This window comes from Schistocerca cancellata, chromosome 4 (assembly GCF_023864275.1).
Source record: "Schistocerca cancellata isolate TAMUIC-IGC-003103 chromosome 4, iqSchCanc2.1, whole genome shotgun sequence".
Lineage (NCBI taxonomy): Eukaryota > Metazoa > Arthropoda > Insecta > Orthoptera > Acrididae > Schistocerca > Schistocerca cancellata.
Window position 1 is genome coordinate 247,428,739 of NC_064629.1, and position 25,380 is coordinate 247,454,118.

The following is a 25,380-nucleotide window of genomic DNA, read 5'->3' on the forward strand; positions in this document are numbered from 1 at the left end:
CGTCACCATTAGGTGTCATCCATCACAAGTTGCGACAAATTTTTTCATGGAAGATTTCAAAGTTTCAAGGCGAAGGCCCTGGAGCAATCCCAACTAAAACCAACCTATTTCTACCATTACATGGATGTCATGTTCATTTTTTGGCCACATGGATGGGTCAACTTAGGTGAATTTCTCCATCACTTCAACTTAGTTCACCCAGTACAGTTTACCATGGAGGTGGAACAGAATGGTATCCTCTCATTTTTTTATGTCCCAGTGAAACAGAAACCTGATGGGAAGCCGGGACACAGTGTGTACTGGAAGGCTACACACATTGATTCATATATACATTCCATTGCTCAGCATGAAGGCATGTTATACACACTTGTTCACGGGACATGATCCATCTGCAATGAAGACAGCCTTCCATCTGAGTTGAAGAACCTAAAGAATACATTTCAAAGGAATGGATACAACAAGTAGATAAGGCATGCATTTAGAGAGGCTATACCAAGGCAACAGCATGAAGAAAAAGAGGACTATGAATCACTAGTGATCATCCCTTTTGTTGGCAAAAGCTCCAGAAGAGCCAGCAGAATCTTGGCACAACATAATGTCAGTTGTGTATTTCACCCACTTGCTAAGACCTTGACACTATTGACACTGAATTACTCCAGGCCACTAATTCATCTGTGGTTGACACCAGTATAAAACTAATCATGCTATAGAGTATAACAAAACCAAGATACTTAGACAGCCTTCCTCCTCCTGGGATTGCATGATTAAAGAAGCCATTAAACTTAGATTCCAAGAAGGTGTAATTAACAAAGATAGTGGTCTACAATAGAGTCAGGCATGAAACATTGCATTGACCCAAGAAACAGCAAAGCATTCCAATACAGTGAGGTCCACACTCAGTGGCAACAGTGCAGAGACAAAGTGCTGCAATTCACAGCTGGCATTGCTAAGCCCACCAGCACCACAATTTATGACAGTCATTTCCACAGACAGTGACAGGAGTGGAGTGATGGAGGGGATAATGACCAATGTACACACAATGCTGCCCTGAGCAGAGCAGCCATCATCAGGAACTATCTGATGAAGGAAACATGTCTGTTTGCAGACATTCCCTGGAGAACTTACGATATGACCCAGGAAAACACCAGAGGATTCTGCAAGATTTGTTTACATCATTTACAGCTAAATCGACATCTGTGCTTTACCAGCCATTGAATGGAATATAGTGAAGATTACATTACATCAGTGCTCTTGCCTGCCTTAATACCTCTGCCATATAGCTACCAGGAAACAGGAAAACACAGTCAGTTGTCACATTGACAAGGGTGCTGCATTGATGAACTAATAATAAAAAGAATTTCCTGGAGACTGAATGGTGCAGTCACTGCACTGCCTATGTTGCCATCCTGTGGTCAACCATATGTCTGGTCTTTGATTATAGACTGTGCTCCTGTCTACTCCTCCTTGTCACTCAGCCCACCAAGGCAAAGGCTCCACACTGGTTCCATAGGGAGTTAACAGTTATGAACAACTGTCCAGTCATGTTTGAACTCTTCTACATGAGTGTTTCATTGTTCAACAATCTTCTCACTACTTTCTGGCTATCTGCTACTAGTTACTGCCTTCTCTAAAGGAAGCTGCACCCACAGACTGATGGGCAAAAGCTACTTTCCTGCATTAAATCTGAAATCTGATGTCAGAAGCAAGCATCTAGTGAGTACAGAGTTACTGCCTAATTGATGCCACAGGTGTAAGTTATCACACATTGATGCACGAGTGCTGTTGGCCAGCATGTACAACCTGTTTGTTGTACATCTCACCATGGATGGTAGTGCACAATTCCAAGAATCTGGGAGGTAAGAAACACAGTATGCAATACATTGTGCATCATCTCTTAAATGAGACTGTGCAACTATGACTGGATAAGCAGGGTTTGACTTAGGGGTTAAGTAAGTTGAATACAGCCAGAAGGGTAGAGATCCCATCACCATCTAGTCCATCCACCAAAGCACTGGAGTTCACAATCTTGGGTTTAATTACATCATTGAGAGGATATCCATGGAAGAAATAAAAACTTCCTTGGGATATTTTTAAGGCTGCTGTGTCCTTGGGTAATTGTTCAAAGGAATAATGGTAGAGTGTAGCATAATTAAATGGTCTGTGTCTATTCACAATTTGTTATGAGAAGCTGAGACATATGGGAATCTTCACAGAGCTGAAATGTGGACTACATGAGTAAAAGAAAAAACTAGGCAGAAATGCAGTTGCTAAATAACATCTTGATGAGGCATGGTGAAGCATATGAGGAATTTGCAGACCACATTTACAAAGTTCAAATGAAACAAGGGGAGCAGAAGTGTATCATTTAGAGATCTCAAATGCCAAACACTCAATTTTCTTCAGGGAAAGGAAGATGTAGAGAAAAGTATCAATAGGTTTCCCAGATGCCTTACAAGCACAAAATACACCCCAACATATGGCCATGAGAATGCACGAGAATGTTTGGAGCTGTCATTACATAGGTCACATGTGACACAATTTAAGGATGCTGCCCCTATCAGCCACTATAGTTGGACATACCTAGATAAACCTTTCCCTATCCCTACCACTAACATACCTATCAGATCAATTCTTTGAAATCCCATCACCCGTAAATTTAACCTACCTAAACACCACTCTTGACCTAGCTTTCCCCTGGTGCATCAGAATTGCCTGAATATATGAAAAATAACACTTTTCACAGGAACACTTTGTAAAATGATTTGGCATTTCATGTCATCTGAGGAGACCTTCGGATTTTTTTTTCTTTTTTTTTCTTTTTTCTGCCTGATTTTTAGTTATTAATTATAAAGAAACAGTAGAAAATAGTAACCCTATTTTTCAGTACTATATGCTTTTCCTTTGTGGGTGAAAGAGGTATTGGTTGGAGATGGCTGTAAAGGGGGAGAGGGTGGGGCAACTCACTCAGACCTTAGGTTGACTGACAATAGGTGTATCCCTCTTAATCCAGGGCCTATGTGTGTGCCCCATCTTTCCAAAGTTCACCAACCAACCCTTCTTCCCTCCTGGCAGAAAAAATACTGTTCTCAAAGTTTCTTTGCTATTTTCTAGTTCTAGCACTTCTATAGGCAGTATTACGAATTGTAAACTTCCGAAGGTAAGTACTGACTACCTGTTCTGCAATTTCAACAATTTTAAATGATTAATGGAAAATCTCATATAAAGATGTGAAACAAATACTAACAAAGAGATAGAGGGGCTGGCCAGTACTTACCTCAGCTCAGTACAGCCGATAGATACACATAAAACAGAACCAAAAATTTTCATTCCTAGCTTTCGGAACAAATGTTCCTTCATCAGGGAGGAGAGAGGGGAAAGAAAGAAATTTGTTGACAAATCACTCCGCCAAGGATATGACTTTCTCAAGTCAACCCCTGAAATGAGATCATCCCTTGACAAAATTCTCCCCACACCACCCAGAGTTGCCTTTCGTCGCCCCCCTAACCTCCGTAACATCCTTGTTAAACCCTACAATATTCCCAGACTACCTTCTCTACCCAGCGGTTCCTACCCCTGTAACCGACCCCGCTGCAAAACCTGCCCCATGCATCCCCCCACAACCACCTACTCCAGCCCCGCTACTGGTAAAACATACACAATTCAAGGCAGGGCCACGTGTGAAACTACACATGTCATTTATCAACTGACATGCCTGCATTGCACAGCCTTTTACATCGGCATGACGACAACTAAACTGGCTGAGCGCATGAACGGACACAGACGAACTGTCCGCCTAGGAGATGCCCAATACCCAGTAGCGGAGCATGCCCTCCAGCATAATTCTAGGGACCTAGGAACCTGCTACACCGTATGTGCCATTTGGCTTCTCCCACCCAACACCAGTCCCTCTGAACTGCGGAGATGGGAACTTGCACTCCAACACATCCTTTCATCCCGCCATCCCCCTGGACTGAACCTACGTTAAACAACCTCACTCCCATTTACTCTTCAGTCTTCTCCTCTTTCCCTTTCCTCTTTAGCCATTCACACATCTTTTCATCCTACATAGTTGAGTTTATCTTTATACTATATACCTCTTTACTTCTGTATGCATCCTCTTTGGTTTGAAGCTGGCACAGTACTCACAGTAGAATATCTTTGGCTTCCCTCTGACAACCATGCCTCCATCCTTGCTACCCTACCTATTTTCCTTTCCCTGTTGCTTCATAGCCTGGGTTGTGAGTAACTGAATCTCCTTTCCCTTCTTCCCTTTCTTTCTTTCCCCTCTCTCCTCTCTGATGAAGGAACATTTGTTCCGAAAGCTAGGAATGAAAATTTTTGGTTCTGTTTTATGTGTATCTATCGGCTGTACTGAGCTGAGGTAAGTACTGGCCAGCCCCTCTATCTCTTTGTTAGTATTTATTTCAACAATTTTCTCAGTCAAAATCTTGTCTCTGTCACTGAATATATTTGTGAACAGTTGATATTAATGTAAGCACTCAGCTCTTTGACAAAAAGTTTCAGTTAAAACTACAAAAATGCATTTTAAATGTAATAGAATAAAACAAATATTGTCCAGATCGATATTTATTGTTTAGTTATTTTATGACCAGCTACTCTCACATACGTATAACATTTACATGTCACTGAGTTTGTCTGAATTTTGGGTTTCTTTTGGATTCACAGTCATTATTTATGATGAACACATTTATCATTCCTGAGCTATGTGATTCATTGGTAAATTATTTGTCACTGTTACTATAAAAGAAATTCCAACCACAATTCAAAATTTGAAAACATATATTTTCCATTTCTCAGTTTATCAACAAAAAACTCTGATGTAAATATACAAAAAGTTTTCTGCAAATGTAGATTTGACATTTTCTCTGATAATTTTTCGGAAAATATCATGTTTAACTGATATCAACAAATTCTTGAAAAACTATGGTTATACCTTCAGGATTGTCTCGGCTTTCTTTGTGCTTCCTTTCCATTCCTTAAGAGCATATTGCAGCAAATCTACTTTGCTACCAATGTTTTCAGTAGTGGGCTCTTTACTGTGCTCTTCTGAAGGAGATGCAACATCTGAATAAGAATTTTCAGTCATTGGTGTTGAAATCTCACTAGTACAGCTACTACTGTAGGCCATCGATTTCTCATACACTTCTCTGCAAAAATTGCCAAAAAATGTTACAATGAGTACAATAGTTTTAGATCAAGCATTTTTTAATAAATAAATCACTTTTATGTGTGTAATCAGTCATTTGATTACAAATATCAAAAGAATATCCCATATGAAAGAATAAAATATTGAAAGTAATAACAAAATAAAGTGGAAATAGCGTGAAAGATGTTTGTGATACTTCTTTTAATGTATTTTTCTGTTCAATTCTAAACTGCTTAAAGCACCCCAGACAGTCAATAATACATCACAATAATATTGTGCTCTGATAATTGACCTTCTTTACTGCAAGCAGAAAAGAGAGGTGGATAAAAATTGATCCAAGGAGAATCAAAGATAACTCATCAAAACTTGTTGAGAGAATTGAGGCTGAACATAAAAATTTTTATCATAACTTTGTGTGTGTTGGTGTTCTAACATCTGATACATTGTTGGAAATGAGAATTTGGAGTATAAAGTCTTATTTCATCACAAAATTCTTATTCTCAGTAGTGATGGTTGTTTGCTGGCTTTATGTATCAAAGTAATGAACCTGTAACAAATATTGAGTGTATAACCATAAACTATCTGAATATATACAGGATGAACATTAATAAAACTGACAAATTGCATGGACAGATTTCTGACTGGAAATGGAGGAAAAAAGGTCCTAGGAATATGCGTCTTGAAATTCATCATTGCTATGGTCTTGGCGCTAATGAATGAAAGTTCCTCTGCCCACATACCATGTATTCCTCGTGTGTTGCTGGCAGAGTGACTGAAGCAGCATACTGTAACCATCAGAATGGTCTGTTATTAATGTCAGGATCAAGCTGAGATGGTGTTTGTGTGTGGCCAAGCAGATGGAAATGGTCAAGAGCAGAACCCGGTCCTGCAAATCTGGCATACGCACAGTCCGCCACCTCCCTGCACATTCATCTGTGTGAAAGACCCTTAATCACACAAATGCCCAAATATTGCTTGAAATGTTGTGTGGTATGGTTGGTACCTGTGAGGGCACTTGTTTAGGTATAGTTTTGCTGCCTCACTGGAGCAATTAAGACAGTTGGCCACAATATTGTCAATGCCTGCCACATGTCATACATCAGTTGTGCATTGTACAAGATATTCATGTTGGAGGAACTTCCAAGGGGAAATTTGGTTGATTTCTTTGTGGCTGAAACCTGTGTAGTGCTGTGTATCATGGCATACCTCACTGAGGGTGCTGGAAGGGTGGGAATTCAGTGTGGAAGTCGACAAAGGGGCTTAAGTAGGATAACTGTCTAATGATGAAATGGGTGCTTGTGCAGGAGTCACATGATATGGAGTGTTGGGGAGTGTTGTTGACAACCCAGCAGTTTGCCAGGTCAGGGAGAAGACCATAGTTGGTGATGAAATCAGTCCTGAGGATGGGGTCTGTAACATTGGCCATGGTAAAGGTCCTTGTGAAATCTCTGCTGAGTCTGAGATCCCTACAATGGGTGTGGGAAAAATGAGTGGCAAGTGGTGATAAGTTTTCTGCAGTGAGGAGTAGGGGAGAGAATGGATGGTGGCCAGCCTTGGGCAATAGCTGGCAGGGATAGACAGAGAGGTCTGAGCCATTTCCAAGGAGGTAGGGTATCAAGGAGAGTGGGCTACAGTTTGGGTGCCTAGCAGCTGGTGGCATTGTTGACGAAGTGCTTGTGTTACCAGCCCTAGCTGCTTGCACATGGGTTACCCTGGTTGCTACTAGTAGGAGGGTGGAAGTTGTGCCTGTGTGGGCAGATATGCTGGTGGCTGTGAGCAGGGGAAGAGGGAGTTTGCACATCACGCCAGATGGGCATATGCCAGTCAAGGACATTACTGTGTAGTTTCAGGCAAGGTGTGGGATTAGATTGGTGTACATTCACCAGGCAATGGTGAGTTTGGTCATCTCCATGATCAAGCAGTTAATGAGCTCTGCGATTTGCACAGAATTGTTGGAGTGGCTTTGGGGAAAGAAACTGATTCCAGGTGCATGTGGGGACAGCTTTACAGAGGGGGCTGCAGCATTTTCTTGTGGGGATCAAGATGTGTGCATCAAGTGATTCAAACACCCTGTTAGCAATTATGGCCACCACACTGATGTTCATGTAGGCATGTGTGGCCACTGCCATATGGACAACAGCAGGCAGGCACATGAGCCAATTTGTGAGCAGCAGGTTATTTGGCATTATCAGGGGTTCATCCAGAGTGTTAAGATGTTGCAAGAGCTGTGAGGGCTGCTTATCAATGCAGTCCCCTGTTGAAAATACTCGTATGTGATTTATCTCTGATGAGATGAACCAGCCTATCAGTCAGTCTCTGAGCACATTGAATTTGTCCAGTTTTCATAGAGGAATGATGATGTCGTGCACTTCCACAGCAATCAGAGGATCCAACTGTGTGACCATCAGAGAAAACTGTAGTGTTGCTAGCCACTGAAGAGCCTGCAAAAATTACTTCCATGGAGGGAAATCACAGCCAGGGGTCCGAGAATTGAAGGGCAGCAGGTGGATCACAGCATAAACTGACTGAGTGGGAGAAGGCAGTATGTGAACAGCAGCGGTGCCATTTTCCACAAGCTGCACATACTGGTCGAGTAATGTGTGTAACACAGCCATTGGGCTCCATGGAGTCACCAGCATGGGAACTGTTTTTCGTTCAACTAACTAATTTGCTCCAAATAAATGTTACATAGGAATCGATGGGGCAGGGTGTCTCAGCACATATGTCAATAACTTCCTACGTATCACAAAAATCATTTATTACATTGAAAGGAATAATCTCATTGACAAGTTACTGTGGTCATTTTGACACTGATATTAATAACATGCACAAATCCTGAATAAGAAAATGTTTGACACCACGTAGGGAACTACACATAACATGAAAATCCCATTAGTTCTGAATTCAACACTGGCGTGAAACAGATAAGTGTCACATTAAAACAAAAAATATTAATAATTCTCCATACCACACGTCAGATATTGGTTTCTTGCAATGCCTATGTTAACTGATCTCTTGTTTTCATGATCAATATACACTCCTGGAAATGGAAAAAAGAACACATTGACACCGGTGTGTCAGACCCACCATACTTGCTCCGGACACTGCAAGAGGGCTGTACAAGCAATGATCACACGCACGGCACAGCGGACACACCAGGAACCGCGGTGTTGGCCGTCGAATGGCGCTAGCTGCGCAGCATTTGTGCACCGCCGCCGTCAGTGTCAGCCAGTTTGCCGTGGCATACGGAGCTCCATCGCAGTCTTTAACACTGGTAGCATGCCGCGACAGCGTGGACGTGAACCGTATGTGCAGTTGACGGACTTTGAGCGAGGGCGTATAGTGGGCATGCGGGAGGCCGGGTGGACGTACCGCCGAATTGCTCAACACGTGGGGTGTGAGGTCTCCACAGTACATCGATGTTGTCGCCAGTGGTCGGCGGAAGGTGCACGTGCCCGTCGACCTGGGACCGGACCGCAGCGACGCACAGATGCACGCCAAGACCGTAGGATCCTACGCAGTGCCGTAGGGGACCGCACCACCACTTCCCAGCAAATTAGGGACACTGTTGCTCCTGGGGTTTCGGCGAGGACCATTCACAACTGTCTCCATGAAGCTGGGCTACGGTCCCGCACACCGTTAGGCCGTCTTCCGCTCACGCCCCAACATCGTGCAGCCTGCCTCCAGTGGTGTCGCGACAGGCGTGAATGGAGGGACGAATGGAGACGTGTCGTCTTCAGCGATGAGAGTCGCTTCTGCCTTGGTGCCAATGATGGTCGTATGCGTGTTTGGCGCCGTGCTGGTGAGCGCCACAATCAGGACTGCATACGACCGAGGCACACAGGGCCAACACCCGGCATCATGGTGTGGGGAGCGATCTCCTACACTGGCCGTACACCACTGGTGATCGTCGAGGGGACACTGAATAGTGCACGGTACATCCAAACCGTCATCAAACCCATCGTTCTACCATTCCTAGACCGGCAAGGGAACTTGCTGTTCCAACAGGACAATGCACGTCCGCATGTATCCCGTGCCACCCAACGTGCTCTAGAAGGTGTAAGTCAACTACCCTGGCCAGCAAGATCTCCGGATCTGTCCCCCTTTGAGCATGTTTGGGACTGGATGAAGCGTCGTCTCACGCGGTCTGCATGTCCAGCACGAACGCTGGTCCAACTGAGGCGCCAGGTGGAAATGGCATGACAAGCCGTTCCACAGGACTACATCCAGCATCTCTACGATCATCTCCATGGGAGAATAGCAGCCTGCATTGCTGCGAAAGGTGGATATACACTGTACTAGTGCCGACATTGTGCATGCTCTGTTGCCTGTGTCTATGTGCCTGTGGTTCTGTCAGTGTGATCATGTGATGTATCTGACCCCAGGAATGTGTCAATAAAGTTTCCCCTTCCTGGGACAATGAATTCACGGTGTTCTTATTTCAATTTCCAGGAGTGTAGTTGATTGACCTTACAGTATAAAAATTGTTCATAAATAATATTGTGCAATGGACAGTATTCCTAGTATGTAAATTTCTAATACCGTCATTGTCCAGTGCATTCATGGAAGAGTGTAGTTAGTATAGCAGCGCATATGTATGTTACCGTGTCACCTCTTTGCCAACTGATATAAGGTTTAGAATGCAGTTTGTACCATCAGTTCAGTTCTGAAAATCAGCTACTCTGTGCACATAATCTTTAGTCCAAGGTGAGCATTTTTCTGCTTGCATGAAATCACCTAGAGCCCTTTGTTTGCCTACCACTAGCTCTCCATTGGCAAATGCTGTGCACTGCTATGTTGCTAAGTATTACCAAACCAACTTATCCACCCATCGTCTTCTGGCTTTAACAAAAACTAATCACCCAGCAAGCCATTAAATGTCTGATATCAAAAAACAAACTTATTTTTACAATCACTAACACAACTTGGGAGAGCAAGTCCCATCATGTGTGTTGCTAGGCAACTCTACAGAAAGTGCTATTGAGAAGATTGCCTGATGCTACATGGCTTTTTGGGGAAAAACCCACGCTTGTCAAAGAGAGATCTACTACTGTTTGATGCTATGCATGGTCTCAAATGTGGAAATGTGGTGTGTGCCAGTTGATGTGTCATCTGCCTGGATGGATGGGATCTACAAAAATGGATCTGCACATTGCCACACCTTAAATGAACACACATTCATATGTAAAAGAAAAAGGTGCAGCTCCTTTTTTCACCAAATGCAGCAGAGATAGTGATCTCCATCTCTTCTTTTTCTTCTTCTTCCTCACCTTTTCCTATCTATTTCTCTATTGGGTCAGCATTATTATATGGATTTTAACAGTGTAAGGGAAAGTTGATGTGTTTCTGAGATCACCACTCCCTCCAGGACAAAATTTGTGTATCATCACTGTTTGCATCTAAAGTAAATCTTATGTTCAAATGTGAAAACATTTTACATATGCTTGTGTAGTTTGTTATGATGAAGGGACATGGGTAACATCCTGGTATTTACCTAGCTGGATGTGAGGAAGCACCTAAAAACCACATCCAGGCTGTCTGGCTCACCATTCCTCGTCATTAATCGACAAGACAGATTAAATCCAGGACAAGTTCACTATCCCAGATCCCTGAAATGCTGCATTAATGTGTTTGACTATCTGTGTTGGTCACTGATGTGGCTTCCCATTTGGATAGTTTTTTTTTTCTTCTTGTTCTTCAAGTTATGGGTTAAGAGGTGCTTATCCAAACATCAAATAGCTTTGAGGATTTTTGTGACTATACCAGTGATTGCAGCTTTTTGTAAATGCAGCAGACTAAAGGTGATAAACTACTTAAAGTTAAATATGAGCAATAACAGGCTGTCAAATTTAGCTACCTTGCTGACAGAACATGACACAGCTACTAAATTTGACTTCAGTGATGTAATCCATCAAGCAAGAAAATATGGAGTAAAATTATAATAAAAAATAATTCTTGAAATGCATTCTCTCAGCTCCTAATTACAGCCCACCTTCTTTTGTTTCTAATTCACAATTTATGAAGAGCAAATCAAATTTGCTCTTTATTATATATCATAGTAAAATCTGTGTACAATAGCTCCATATACATTAAGATATAAATCTTGTTTTACTTTTAATTTTTTCAGAAAGTTTAACAATCTGTAATTTATTTACAACAATAATACATTTAATTTTTGTGTCTAATATTTTTCATCAATTAATTAATTAATTTCTATCACAGGAAAAACTGACTACAGCCACAATCATGCATTGAAATAATTTGTGCTAGACTGGGACTCAAACCTGGATCTTCTGTGTGATGTGAACAGTTGCCTTAACCACCTCAGCCATCTGGACATACTTTCCATCTGACCCAATTTTCAACCTGTCACAGGCTAAAATCATTCATTGTCCATTCAACTACTTGTTTGCAGTGAATCCGGTATTCCCACAAGGGGCTTGGAACCTGTTGTGCATCTGCACTTAAGCTGCCAAGGCAGCCATGCCTATAGATGTATTATATATACAGGGTGATTCATCTGCTCCTACCACCGTTGTTTTATGCAACCCTTAATGTTATACCCGGCCTTCAAAATCCAAGGGCAAGATTTTCATATTCTTGCATCTGCTACACTCTAGTCATACAGGAAAAAAATGAACAGGACCTTTTTTCCAGGAAATGTAATGTAGCTGAATTTTGTACTGGGATGGTTTTTGAGTTATTCACGAAAACATACAAGAATGGCCTTCAAATGCACACTTAGTCCCACACTCAGCCCTCATTGGTCAGGGCTCAGGAAATTTAGTATGTTGTTCATTTAACTCCTTCCTACAACTATACAAAAATTTTTCATTCTACGAATTATTTCCCACATTCAACTTTTTTTGGTCTTCGTTGACTGGCCTTATTATGCCACTGGCTTAGCCGACCACTCATAAATTGAAAAACTGACATTTTTGTAAACTTTAAATAAAAATTTTGTGAATTTTAATAGCATAAAACAAACAATAACTTTTTTGTATTTTCCAGGCCTTCTGACTACAAAATTACTGTGCCTATAAGAGTTAAGTTTGGATCAAATTGTCAATGTAATTAGTTTTAGTGTAACATTTACAAAAGTCATTTTTCTTCCATTACAATCACAGGCATGTTTAAATTAATAATGTTAATGAAATAGCCAACTATGCTGGTGGTGTAATAGCCAGATCCACAGAGACCAAAAAAGTCTAACATCGGGAATACTTCGTGTAGTTGGAAATTTTTGTACGCTGATAGGAAGGAGTGCCATGACTGACAGACTAGAAATCCTGACTGGTGAGGGATAAGAATCATGGTTTAGATTAGATTAGATTAGATTAATACTAGTTCCATGGATCATGAATACGATATTTCGTAATGATGTGGAACGAGTCGAATTTTCCGATACATGACATAATTAGGTTAATTTAACAACATACTTAAGTTAATATAACAACTTTATTTTTTGTGTGTTTTTTATTTTTCTTTATTTTTTATTTTTATTTTTATTTTTTTTAATTTTTAATAATTTTTTTTCTTAATTTATATATAAAAATTCCTCTATGGAGTAGAAGGAGTTGTCATTCAGAAATTCTTTTAATTTCTTCTTAAATACTTGTTGGTTATCTGTCAGACTTTTGATACTATTTGGTAAGTGACCAAAGACTTTAGTGCCAGTATAATTCACCCCTTTCTGTGCCAAAGTTAGATTTAATCTTGAATAGTGAAGATCGTCCTTTCTCCTAGTATTGTAGTTATGCACACTGCTATTACTTTTGAATTGGGTTTGGTTGTTAATAACAAATTTCATAAGAGAGTATATATACTGAGAAGCTATTGTGAATATCCCTAGATCCTTAAATAAATGTCTGCAGGATGATCTTGGGTGGACTCCAGCTATTATTCTGATTACACGCTTTTGTGCAATAAATACTTTATTCCTCAGTGATGAATTACCCCAAAATATGATGCCATATGAAAGCAATGAGTGAAAATAGGCGTAGTAAGCTAATTTACTAAGATGTTTATCACCAAAATTTGCAATGACCCTTATTGCATAAGTAGCTGAACTCAAATGTTTCAGCAGATCATCAATGTGTTTCTTCCAATTTAATCTCTCATAAATGGACATACCAAAAAATTTGGAATATTCTACCTTAGCTATATGCTTCTGATTAAGGTCTATATTTATTAATGGCGTCATACCATTCACTGTACGGAACTGTATGTACTGTGTCTTATCAAAATTCAGTGAGAGTCCGTTTACAAGGAACCACTTAGTAATTTTCTGAAAGACAGTATTGACAATTTCATCAGATAATTCTTGTTTGTCAGGTGTGATTACTATACTTGTATCATCAGCAAAGAGAACTAACTTTGCCTCTTCATGAATATAGAATGGCAAGTCATTAATATATAATAAGAACAACAAAGGACCCAAGACTGACCCTTGTGGAACCCCATTCTTGATAGTTCCCCAGTTTGAGGAATGTGCTGATCTTTGCATGTTACGAGAACTACTTATTTCAACTTTCTGCACTCTTCCAGTTAGGTACGAATTAAACCATTTGTGCACTGTCCCACTCATGCCACAATACTTGAGCTTGTCTAGCAGAATTTCATGATTTACACAATCAAAAGCCTTTGAGAGATCACAAAAAATCCCAATGGGTGATTTTCGGTTATTCAGATCATTCAAAATTTGACTGGTGAAAGCATATATGGCATTTTCTGTTGAAAAACCTTTCTGGAAACCAAACTGACATTTTGTTAGTACTTTATTTTTACAGATATGTGAAGCTACTCTTGAATACATTACTTTCTCAAAAATTTTGGATAAAGCTGTTAGAAGGGAGATTGGACGGTAATTGTTGACATCAGATCTATCCCCCTTTTTATGCAAAGGTATAACAATAGCATATTTCAGTCTATCAGGGAAAATGCCCTGTTCCAGAGAGCTATTACACAGGTGGCTGAGAATCTTACTTATCTGTTGGAGGTGCATTTGAGGATTCTTTTGTGCGTTTTTCTTAAGGAAAATTGTGGCTTACAGTTAAAACTTATCCCAGCACAAAATTTAACTACATTAAATTTACTACAAGAAAGGTACTGTTTATTTGTTCTGTAGGACTAGTAGTTTGTGTGTAATGAGCAAGAGAATATGAAAATCTCACATGGGGTTTTTTAAAGGACAGATATAACATTGCAAGTTGTATAAAATGACAGCAGTAGGGGCAGCTGAATCACCATGTACGTGTGGTGTCTGCTGTTGATACAGCAGCCATCCCACAGCAATTGGGTATTGAAATAATATGATGGTGGAAGTTGAAAATTTGTGCCAGACTGGGACTCAGAGACCTCCTGTTTAACGTGAGTGGCTGCTCTAACTGCCTCAGCCATCTGGACATGCTTCCCATCCAACCCAAATTCTCAACCTGACACACTAAAAGCATTCACTGCCCATCCTCCAATTTGCTTGCAGCAAGTCCTGTCTTCCCACAAGTAGCTTGGACCCTGTTGTGCATCCGCACTGAAGTTATCAAGACTGTCGTGCCTACAGACATACTGTAAATATGCGAGATGTCTGGGCTGTTCGACATGTTGTCCATCTGCACTGAAGTTCTCAAGGCAGAACATCTGTATGCATCACTGCCTTCACAGCTTCAGTACCCTTGAGCCCCTTGCAGGAATACAGGACGCAATGGAAGCAGGTAGGTGAATGGACAGTGGGGGCTTTTAGCATGTGACAGGTTGAGAATTTTGGTCAGATGGGAAGCACGTCTGGATGGCTGAGATGGTTATGGCAACCACTTGCATTAAGCTTCAATTCCTGGTCCAGCACAAGTTTTCGGCTTTCACCATCAAATCATTTCAGTGTCCAATTATGGCTGAAGTCAGCCTCTCCTTTGAAATTTGGCATGTACAGCTGCTGTATCAACAACAGTGTGGTGTCTGCTCTATCAGGCACATCTGTCAGAACAGACACCATATTCATATAGTTAATTTAGGTAATATTTTACAAGAATGTTTTATTTTTACTAACTCTACTTATAAAATAAAAATATTGCTAAAGTGAAATTAACTTGACTGTCAAGTAGAGTGATTTGTGCCAATATTTTCTAGATAATAAAATCAAAAACTCCCACTTTCTGTACATCCACAAATAGTCATGGATTTAGAAGGAATGGTTTGTGCAAAACTCAAATTTGCCTTTTCTCACATGATGACCTTCAGTAATGGTTTGCAGGCTAACAGGCAGATTCCTTATTCCTAGATTTTTGGAAAGCTTTTAACACAGTGCCCCACTTTATACTGTTGACAAAGTTTGAAGAATATCAAATTGGTTCCCAGATACAAGAGTTGCTCGAAGATTTTTTAAATAATAGAACTCAGTACATTATCCTGGATGTTGAGTGTTCATTTAAAGACAAGGGTATAATCAAGAGCGATCCAGGAAAGTATTGAGTGATTGTAAGAGGTTACAGGAAGACAGACAGAATTTCTGTTTAGTGTGATGAGTGACAGCTTGCTCTAAATGTAGAAAAGTGTAAGTTATTGGAGATAAGTGGGAAAAGTAATCCTATAATATTCAGATGATGTGTGTGTGGTGTACTGCTTGACAATCATGTCGATTAAATGTCTAGATATAACACTTTAGACTGTTATAAAGTGGAACAAGAACACAAGGGTGGTAGTAGGGAAGGTGAATGGTCAGTTATGGTTTATTGAGGGAATTTTAGGAAAGTGTATCTTATCCATAAAGGAGACCACATATACAACACTAGTTGAACCCATTTTTGAGTACTGCTTTAATTTTTAAGCTCCCCATGAAGTAAGATTAAAGGAAGACATTGAAGCAATTCAGAGGCGTACTGCTAGATTTCTAACTGTGAACATTGATTAACATGAGTAATATGCAGATTCTTTGTGAACTCAAATGGGAATCCCTTAAGGGTTGACAATGTTCTTTTCATGGAACACTAGTCAGGACATTTGAGAAGCAGCATTATTCTGCTCCTATCAAGGTACATTTTGCATAAGCAGGGTGTATACGTGGACAAGGAAAAAAAATTCCCGGATCTCACAGTTGAAGATATACTTTCGCCCAGGTGAAAATACACTTTTTCCGTGTTAAGTGACAATACTTTCCCTCAGAACTGTAAAACGTATGAATCATTTGAATTGTTATGGTTCTATACAGCAGCTTAGGATTTCCCAGCACTTTAGAAAACAAAGCTAAAAAAAGTTTTGGGAAGTTCTTTGATGTGCAGCAACATGTACGCTGCAAATTTTCATATTACGAAAGTATAAATTCGCATTCCAAACACCGCTTGTTACTCTCTGTAGCATTGAAATCGAAATTGCGATTCGCTTTTGTAAGCCAGTCGTAGCTTATGTCACGTGATCTCGCCAGCCGATGACAGCGGTTATTCAGAGCACAGGACACGTGATGTAGTCAGCCAATAGCAACATCATTAAGTAGCGCGAACACACAAATAGGAAAAGTTGATATACATAGTGCTGCTACAAGAAAAAAGCTTTCAGATATGGTATTGGTCTCTACGATTTTTAAGCCGAAAGAGAAGTTAAGCTTCCACATATAATTTTGATTTTTTTTGCGCGTTTTACACTTTAACATCACACACATGTGCCAGTAAAATGTTTAATGCCGTCATTAATCTCTGATCTTCTGGGCTGGAAATTCTTCCAAATGGATTGTCATCAAAGAGTGATTTAAGAAATTCATCGTACATTCTTGAACTTAGTTCATCTTGCGTGAAAGGAAATTTACTTTGAAAATAACGCTTTTCAAACAATTCGCAATATTTTCCCGCAATCGATTAGAAATAGATTTGTTCCGGCAGATAAGAGGCGTCACTGCGCTTGCGCAGCTGCGATGACGTAGGAAGCCCGTATGTGTGAAACATGAAAATAAACAAGACATCAGAGGATACCCCAAGAGCGTCGAAATTTCGTGAACCATACTGCAATGAGTAATTCGCCTTGAAGTGTACATTCGCAAGGGCGTACTCAGGATCTGAACTTGGGAGGGGGGGGGGGGGGTGGACAGTTCATACTAGTCTTAGGAAAGAAGGACTCTAGACAACATACAGCACTTCTTATCAAATAAAACAGTGAACTAGTGAAAAACTTCTTTCAATAAACATAAGAATGCCCTTGTTTAAAAATACAACTTTTTAATTCAGTAACAATCTTCTAGGATTTGCCGACAGTAACGTGCCGAAGACGAAAAAATTACTCCCGGATCTGCGCGAACGAGTTCGAATATCTTCTAAGGGGGGGCAGCTGCCCCCCCTGCCCCTCGCTGGGTACGCACATGTACATTCGTATGTCCAGATTGCCAACGAAGTAGGCCTCGACCTGATATTAAGCTCTTTAGTGTGGTGTTCGGGATGTCAGTTTTCTTGGAGTACCAGTACTGTATTATGTTGCGTTCTTTATTATGGCACAATGCCATACGTGCTAGAAGATGAAAACGTGCATTTGAAATGCAGCGAACAGTTGAAACTAGCCAATAGTGTGGTAAACACTTCGTTTCAAATAAATTGGCTGTCTCAGCCGAAAAAGTAGAGCAAAGCAAAGCGACAAAAGTAACTTAATTATTCTGCAAGGCGATTAATGCTTGACTGTCAGAAAGGTGGAAATAAAATCTGAAACTAATAACACATTTTAGCCTTCCGTAATTACTTGAATATATTTTGATTCACTTGAAAAACTCCCAGCCACAGAAATTACTGAGCAGTAAACGAAGAGCAAACAGCAAAATAACTAAATGTAAACAAGGATCACGTGGAGACTAGCCCCCCGCACTATAACTTACGACACTCAGACTCCTCTGCGCATCAGCCCCTGGTCTACGATATTTCAAATCGGGGCAATAGTAGACCCGTTTAGTTATCCAGCGATTATTCTCTGGTTAGACGTTCGTACAACCAACGCCACCTAGGTGGCGTTGGTACAACACGTTTTCCGCGCTACTCTCGTAGTCTGAATCTATGGACTTCGCTAGTATAAACAACGCTGATCATTCGCATGCCCAATCAATCACATAAACAAACAGCAGTTGGCATTCATCCGTTCGGCTTTATTCCACTCGTATAGCCCCGCCCCCTTTTGTCTGCTGGAAAGTTTATTTCTAGATGCGACGAAGATTCCCCTGGCAGAGACATCACGTACACTATGCACGCATTCAAAAATCAACTTACGATTCATTCACAAATCAACTTAGAATGTGTTCAAAAATTTTCAAAAAGAAACAGGGATGCGCTTCAAAATCATTTGAACAATCGATAGACCAACGTGCGCTCGATGCTAGGCGCTTTGTGACAAGGTTTTCTTCCTTAAGAATATGAGTTTGCCCCCGCCCCCCTCGAAATTTCCGCCCGGTTCATATACCATGGTTTGCTGCTTACACAGCCAGCAGCGACATTTCCGTTGCCAGAAGTGGGAGAAGGTACTACTCATACTCAACTGCCCATGCGCATGAGCCCGCCCGTTACTGCTTAAATGGATCTAATGTAAATAGTTGTGACGTCACGCACATCGGAGGTAATTTTGTGTTACGAAGCATTACATAGTCCTTCACACATTTTGCTGTTGGCAGACACTTGTGAGCTCTGTGTTTATATATATATATATATATATATATATATATATATATATATATATGGCGCATTTCCATTGCAATTTAAGTTTTATTCTCTCGTTCATGTAATGTTGTTGCAGTATTATTCTGCAATGGCGGGATACAGTAATATCCTTTGTTAGAGTATCGGTTCTTACCAGTCAAAATTACCAAAAATTAACTGAAAACTAAAGCAATGAAAAATTCCCGGAATTCTAAAAAATTCCCGGGTTTTTCCCGGTTTTCTCCCGGATGAAAAAATTCCAGTGTCTTTCCCGGATCTCCCGGTTGTCCCAGGTCGTATACACCCTGATAAGGACAATGAAGACTAGGTGAAAGGAATTATTGCTCATATAGAGGCATAGAAACCGTTGTTTTTCCCTCAGTCTGTATGCAAGTAGAACACAAACGGGAATGACTAGCAGTGATACAAGGTACCCTTTGCCATGCACCATATGGTGGCTTGCAGAGTATGTCTGTAGATGTAAATATCTGTGACACAGTATTCCACCATCATACTCAGTGATGGTAACTGAAGCATGTCCAGAGTTTGACATTGGAAGTAGAGGGCATTAACAATTCTCCAACTTGTGACCCCCAGTTCATGCAAATCATACTTAATCAATGGTACCTGAGTTTCCAAAGGGTTCAACAAACTGTAAATGCAGCTAAAGCAGTAATCAAAAAGCTAACATAGCTATTTTCAAATAAATGCATTAAAAATCAAGGGTCAATGGTCTGAATGATTAATAATAATTCATAAATGCATAAACTACATATAATATTCTCACATGTTCAGAAGTGTGGTCAAGAAAGATATCATCATTTAGTTCTGTAATTTAATCACAAGTTCACCTCGTCATTGCATTTTTCTGGAAAGCTGTATTGTCACTTATATATAAAAGTAAAAACAGACTTAAAAAATAAAAATAAAAAAACTTACTGTTGATCCTGTATGATAGGTTGCTCTGGACCCATATCCCAGTCTATGTAGGCTGATTCTTCAGCATTGTTGAATATGTGTGGTTCCTTGTTTTGACTTCCATCAGTGGGTGACATATGGGAAGTCACTGATGTACTAGAGTCAAGCATGAGGCTCCCAAATCCACTGCTTTCCATTCCAGAATACCTTTGAGAAATTAATATATTTTTAATCAAAATTGATAGATATTAATTAGTAGAGCCATATCTCCCATTCTAAGACACATTCTGAAGAGTTATGACAAACTGTATAACAAAGCTCCAATTTCAATGAGTTTCAGCATCTTAGCCAAAAATAACTTCTGTGGAGGGGTTTAAGGCCACTATGCCACTGTTTTCAAAAAATAATTGAGGTTGAAGACCATGATGCTCCTTTTGGGACCAGGTGGAATTGTTAGAACATTCATAATAAGGAAGTTTGATTAATACAAATCAGGCTATAATTGAGTAGATTCTGAGAAATCAGATAATTAGCAATATCAACACCTCGCAGACATACAATACTTGAGGAAGAAAACCCATGTTGACTAGGCTGATTGCTAGATTGTATAAGGCCTGCATTCAGATCACAGCAAACTTCAGAGTACATGCTGTTTGCAATATTTTTACTCCTTGGCAACAGAATGAAAACTGTTGTGAAATTTACATATAGTTATCACAAAGTAAATAAATTTTATTGTGATAAAGGGGAAAAAATATCAGCATACATGCCCACATTAATTTATGATATGTTTTAATCCTCAGTACAGAATGTACAATTGTCATTGGCTTTTCAGAGTTTATTTTCTCATCTGAATGGGATAAGAATTGGTAGATGTGATGTACATGTACAGACAAACAAATGATGATAAATTCAGAAAAATTGGATGATCTATTCAAGAGAAAGAGCTTCACAAATTGGGAAAGTCAGTAACATGCTGGTTCACCTATTATGCTAGCAGTTATTTACCTTGGCACTGATTGATAGATGTGGATTTCCTCCTGAGGGATATCATGCCAAATTCTGTCCAATTGGCATATTAGATAACCAAAATCCGAAGCTGGTTGGAGGGTCCTGCCCACAATGATCTAAATATTCTCAATTGAGGAGATCTCCACAACCACACTGGCCAAGGTAGAGTTTTGCTGAAATGTAAGTGCAGGATGGCTTGCTTTGAGGGCAACAATGCAGGGTATAGAATATCGATGTATCACAGTGCTGTAGGGTGCTGCAGATGACAACCAAAGGGGTCCTGCTGTGAAATGAAATGGCATCCCAGACCACTACTCATGTTTGTCAGGCCATATGGCTGGCAATAGTCAGGTTGCTATCCCACCAGTATCACAGGGGGGTGGGGTCGGTGAGGTTCGTCATCTCCAGACACATCTTCAGTATGGAATCTTACGGACTGAAGTAGAATTCTCTCAGTGATGAGTCCCACTTCATACTGAGCACCTATGACCAGTGAAGATATATCTGGGGATATCCCAGATAACAGTGGGATACTAATCTGACTGTTGCCCACAATACAGCTGACAACCATGAGTGATAATCTGGGGTGGTGCCATTTCGTTTCAGAACATGACCCATTTGGTTACCATCTACTGCACCCTTACAGCATAGCGGTACATCAACGAAATTCTATGCCTTGTTTTGTTGCCTTTACAGCAAGCCAACCTGGGCTTACATTCCAGCAATATAATGCCCACTTGTACACGGCAAGAGTTTCTATTGCTTGTCTTCATGCTTGCCAGTGGCCAACAATGTCGCCAAATCTATTCTCAACTGAAAACATTTGGAGAATTATGATCAGCGTCCTCCAACCAGTTCAGGATTTTGACAATCTAACATGCCAGTAGGCCAGAATTTGTCACAATATCCCTCAGAAGGACATCCAACAACTCTGTCAATCAATCTCAAGCTCAATAATTGCTTGGGGGTCTCTTTATGTTTTAGAGTGCATACTTTTTTTAAATCGTGGGAGATGTGATTGCACTAGAACTGGCAGACAAGCAATCTTTATCAGAGTTCAATTAATGACCCATGATTAGATAAAGACAAAGTAGTGATTAACACAAATTTAGAAAGCTATGCTAGGTTGTAAATAATTTATAGGACAGACACTACATTGTGCCAGCTCATCACATGATGTCAGGACTGCAGTTCAGCAGGAAGACTGGATGAGATGTTATGTCTGGTGGAGTGGATGGAGGGGAAAAAGAGGAAGAAAGCAAGGGAACAAAAGTGAAGATTGAGAAAGATTGTCTGATGGTGCAGAGGGAGGCAGCAGACGTGTGGGATAGGAATGAAGGAGGGAGCAGCAGCAGGTGCAAGGGACAGGAAGGCACCAGATGAGCACCTGAACTGGTGAATTCATGTTGGCCACAATAATGATGACGTGGAGAGGTGGATTTTGGAATGGGTGACAGGACAGAAGAAGGGGTGAGTGTTGGATAGAGGGTGTGGCTGCAGTGGGTTATTGGAGGATGAGACAAGGAGGATTATGGGGACAAAGAATGTGTTGCAAGAATAACTCTCATCAATTAAGTTCAGGTACGTTGGTGCTGGAGCAAGGATCCAAACTGAACACATTGTGAAGCAGCCACTAAACTCTAGCATTTTGTGCATAGCAGCGTGTTGTGCCACAGTTTGGCAGTGACCATTCATTCTGGTAGATTGCTGGTTGGTGGTCATGTCCACACAAAATTCTATGCAGAAAGTGCATCAAAGCTGGTATATGACATGGCTCCTTGGGCATCTGACGGGATAGGATAGGATGGGATAAGGTAAACCTGTGACAGAACTAGAGTACAATGTGCTGAGTGGGTGAATCAAGCAGGTCTTGCATCTGGGTTATGAGTGGGAGTGGCATAGGAATGAACCTGGATATGGTGTAGGTTGGGTTGATGATGGAATACCTTTTTAAGAGGGGTAAAAAGGATTATGGGTAGGGTGTTCCTCACTTCTGAGCATGATGATAGATGGTGGAAGCACTGGATAAGGGCATGGTTCAATTGCTCCTGTCCAGGATGATACTCGGTGGTGAGCAGAGTGCTTCTTTGCAGCTGATCCTTTGGGATGGTGGGAGGATTAAGGGCATGTGAGATTATGGAGTACAAAATCTGTTTTAAAACTAGATTTGGGGGATAGTGCCTGTTTGTGAAGGCATTCATGTGTGTGTGTGTGTGTGTGTGTGTGTGTGTGTGTGTGTGTGTGTGTGTGTGTGTGTGTGTGTGATGCCTTCTGTCATGTAGTCTCTGAAATTTATCATAACCATGGTGAAGCCTTTGTCAGCATTCAGGATGATTAAATCAGGGTCTGTTTTGATGTTGCTCGATGGCTGTTCTTTCTTTTGTTGAAAGGTTTGTATTCTTGGGAAGGGATCAGGGGAAGGGTGGTGAGACCAATTAGAAAGTAAGGAATTCGTGGAAAGTAATCAGGGGTGGTTAAGTGGGAGAGAGGGAGGGTCACAGTTGGATGATGGTATGAACTGGGAGAGGTGAGGTAAAGTATTAGAAATGGGTTGGCTCTGGCTGGAGGGATGGTTAGTAAAGAAGTTTTTTCACAGTAGAGATTTGGAGAAAGAAAGTAGATCTTTGAAGTACAAATGCACAACATGAAATCCAAAACAAAAGTGACAGTTGACAAATAAACCCATACCACCTGAATTACCAACATGAAAAAAGAAGACTTTTCTCTGTAACCAGATATATCTCTGTAATCAATAAAAACTGGACAAAACTTATATTGAATGTTTAATTCAAAGTTGTCTATACTATCACCTTCTAAAATATTACTATGCCTCCTTAGTTCCCCACCATGTTTTTCTGTCTTTATGTGAAAGTTAATCTCACAATTAATGTACAGCTTTCTGTAATAGACAGACTGGCTTGTGGGGAAGATTTGTGTATTCTATTCATAAATATTTAATGCAAAGTGGGTGAACTAAAATGAATTAAAGTCACCCACCGCTTTTTATTGCCTGTATCTGAAGGCTAATTTCAGGAACTACAGTAGAGATAATGATAGCTTTCACTAATCAGTAGACTGAATCACTAGGAAGATTTTCATATGTAATTTATGACCTTTACTCGAGGCAAGTCATCCAGCTGTAGATACTTAATTCTAGCTATGCAAAGGTGGGGCAGGTCACTAATGTATTTTTATGTATCACAATGTTTCACAAAGGACAGCAAACATTTTAGGAGGTCATAGAATAGACTAATTTAAATAAAACATTCCTTACAACATGTGTCAAATTTTTATTGGTTATGGAGATACAACTGGCTACAGAGATAAGTTTTCATTCTGCTTCTTGGTATTTCAGTTGCAATGGGTTTATTTATCAGACATCATTTTTGTTTTAGATATCATGTTGCAAAATTGTACTTGAGTTTATATAATTGAATTTTTCAACTGTGCTTGTGATCTTTTGGTCACTTCTATTCTCTCATGTAAGTATGCCACACCCATTTAAAAATGCTGAGTAGGCTGGTATGGTACTTGTGTTTTGTACTGGAACATTGCTGCTGCACATGATGAATACTTGACGACTTCCGGATCACAAATTGACAGATTCAAGAATGTTTTCTAATGATTTCACTAAACTGCCTGAGAATGATGCAAAGCAAAGCAGTCATATTTCATTTGAATGTGCAAATGAGTTGAGTGTAGATGAAGTATAAGACATTATTCAGCTGGCAGAGCATAGTCCTTCAACAAGTACACAAAGAATTTCTACACATATCAATTTTTCTCATTCAAAAATGTGGCAGGCTACATACAAGGTGTGTCCACAACATAAGTCAAATTAATCCATAAAGAGCAGGTTACTGAAAATAAAAGTCAAATGTTTAGTATTCTTAAAAATAGCATTCTTAGACATCAATCCACTTTTTCCACCAGCTCAGATAGACTTCCTGGGAAATGTTAATGGGAACCACTTTCAGACACCTTGTCATGGCAGCTTTCATGGCATCCAGCATCCCAAACTGATGGCCCTTTTAAGGTTCACTTTCTTCGAGAAGACAAAACGAAGTCTGTTGGTGCTAGACTGGGACTGCACAGTGGCTGGGGCAGCATTGACGCATTGTGCATGGCCAGGAGCTTGCTAACAATTAAGGCAGTATGAGACATCACATCATCTCCAAACTTTGTTTAAACATTGTAAAGTTCTCAGAACCAAATTACCCTAACTTAATACAAAACTGAATGGGCTGTTGCTGTTCAGTGAACCATGGTATTTTGATCTCTCAATGTGTCACCTGAACACAGGTACACACTATGAACAATCTGCATTGGGCAATGGCCAGTAAGCAACTGGCAAGGAATGCATTGCCTTCCCAAGCCCTCCACTAACTTTTCCTCCACCAGTCACAGCAATGCAACTTTCTGAGTTGACAGAAAAAAACATTCAGCTTACTTTTTGGACACACACTGTACACATGACCTCTATCCTTATCATTTACAGCAGATTCAACACCTTCAAGGAGGAGATGAGGGCAGAGACTCGAAATTTTTTGTTGTCTAGTTGAAAAATGCTGAGTAAGCCCAGATTACTGTTACTCACTTGTTACTCACATTGATGATCTGAGGAAAACCAGTACG

At 40.4% G+C, this 25,380-nt stretch overlaps 1 protein-coding gene across 1 annotated transcript in view; it reads right to left on the minus strand.

Annotated features, from left to right (window-relative positions):
* Positions 1–25,380, minus strand: part of LOC126184059 (uncharacterized) — a 211,081-nt gene that overhangs the window by 46,680 nt on the left and 139,021 nt on the right. Inside the window, exons 6-7 of the mRNA XM_049926420.1 lie at positions 19,756–19,941; positions 4,955–5,168 (exon numbers count right to left, since the gene is read on the minus strand). Coding sequence (XP_049782377.1) covers positions 4,955–5,168; positions 19,756–19,941 — 400 coding nt within the window. The remainder of the gene's footprint in view (positions 1–4,954; positions 5,169–19,755; positions 19,942–25,380) is intronic.